At 49.8% G+C, this 1,639-nt stretch overlaps 1 protein-coding gene across 1 annotated transcript in view; it reads right to left on the bottom strand.

The window, feature by feature from the left end:
• Window positions 1–1,220: 1,220 nt before the first annotated feature.
• Window positions 1,221–1,639, bottom strand: part of TMEM271 (transmembrane protein 271) — a 1,293-nt gene continuing 874 nt past the window's right edge. Inside the window, exon 2 of the mRNA XM_041395938.1 lies at window positions 1,221–1,635. Coding sequence (XP_041251872.1) covers window positions 1,289–1,635 — 347 coding nt within the window. The 3' untranslated portion in view covers window positions 1,221–1,288. The remainder of the gene's footprint in view (window positions 1,636–1,639) is intronic.

The raw sequence follows: 1,639 nt of genomic DNA, 5'->3' as shown, positions 1-1,639 counted from the left end.
TTTTTAATACCTCAAAGTTCATGAAGAGTTAACAGCATACGATCCCATCACTTTCCCCCTCCCCCTCTTCAGAAATTTGACTGGCCTTTCTTTAAATAAACAAACAAAACAAACAAACAAAATCCTTGCTTTAAAATAGGAATATAAATACTGTTTTGAAAACACATTTGGAAGATGTCTTCCAGGATGGTTTATATATATATTTTTTATCCTTTAAAACTGTGACTACTGCACCAGTTAAGGCTGTTTACAATATATATATTTTTCAAATAAAACTTTTAATATTCAAGCTTACCAGATTGATGAATTGTAACAGGTAAAATGGAACTCTTTACAAGGTAAACCATGTAGTTGTACAAAATAGAATTATATCCTTCACCTGTGCAAAACAAAAAGAAATCCTGCCTTGCATTAAAAACACAGAACCTGTTTACAAAAAGGAATGTGTACTACATTTGGACTTCCTTTTTATCTGCCATATCCTAGCAACATCTCAGTTATTTTAGTAAAGGAACTAATCATCAATTTTAAACTGCAGTGAATTTACCAAACATTTTCACTATAGACTTCTGAAAGCTTTTACAGTAAGAAGTTATCAACAAAAGCAGGCACGTTAGTGTACAAAAACGTTGTTGATTTTTTTCCTGTTTCTTTTTCAAAGTGCAGGTTTTTCTCAATGTGCATCTTACAAGACCAACGAATGTTTTAACTCACTAAATCTTAAAACAGAACTCAATTCTCCCAAGGAGTAGTGTAAACGTTAAAGATCCCCAATACACCTCTAGTAAACGTGACACAAATGTCTCTGCGTTGTTTAGAAATTTAGCTCTTTTGAGAGGTAAAGAAGCTTCATGACACCTTTTCCTTACACTGGCTGGTTATCATAAATGGGTAACTCTGGACTGCTAAAGCTGGAGACTGATGAATCACTTGAAGGGAACTAAACTTGGCTACAGAGGAGAGGCGACGGGAAGAACCAACCCTTAGGCGTTTCTTGCGCAGCCTTCGGAAAATTCAGCCGCTGGCGGACGAAGGGTCGGTGTGGAGGAGGGAAGGGGGGGAAGGAAGAAGAGAGCAGGGAGGGAGGGAGGAGAAGCTTCCGCAGAGCCAGAGGCACGGCGGCACGCCGCCTGTGTCCCGCTGCGCCAGCGACGGCGGGACCATCCCGTCGGTGGTGCGAGGACTGTCCCCGAGCCCCGCGGCTGCGAAGCGCTGGCGGGCCCGCTCCCGGCTGTCACGGCGATCCGGGGGCCGGGCGGGGAGCCGGGCGTCCCGGCGGCGGTCGGCGCTAAGTGCCGTGAGCGCAGGGGTCCCCGGGGTAGATCTCCTCGTAGGCGGGGGGTTGCTCGCTGGGCAGAGGGTAGCAGTAGGGATAGGAGGCGTTGAGCTCGGGGTCCATGGGCGAGTAGCCGGGCAGCTCGACGGAGGGATGTCCGCCACAGTGCACCTCCACGCCGGCCTCGTCGAAGACGTGGAAGACGCCCACGTTGATGTAGGAGACGGCCTGGAAGGGGCAATCCCCGGGGCTGAGCTCGGGCTCGCCGCCGGAGAAGAGGGAGCCCTGGCTGTGGCGCGGCGCCCGCCGCCCACCGCCGCCGCCCCTCCGCCGCCGCCGCCGCCCGCCCGCCGCCGCCGAAAC

Source organism: Onychostruthus taczanowskii, unplaced genomic scaffold (genome assembly GCF_017590055.1).
Source record: "Onychostruthus taczanowskii isolate IOZ18803 unplaced genomic scaffold, ASM1759005v1 scaffold121, whole genome shotgun sequence".
Classification (NCBI taxonomy): domain Eukaryota; kingdom Metazoa; phylum Chordata; class Aves; order Passeriformes; family Passeridae; genus Onychostruthus; species Onychostruthus taczanowskii.
This window is presented reverse-complemented; position numbering and strand designations above follow the sequence as displayed.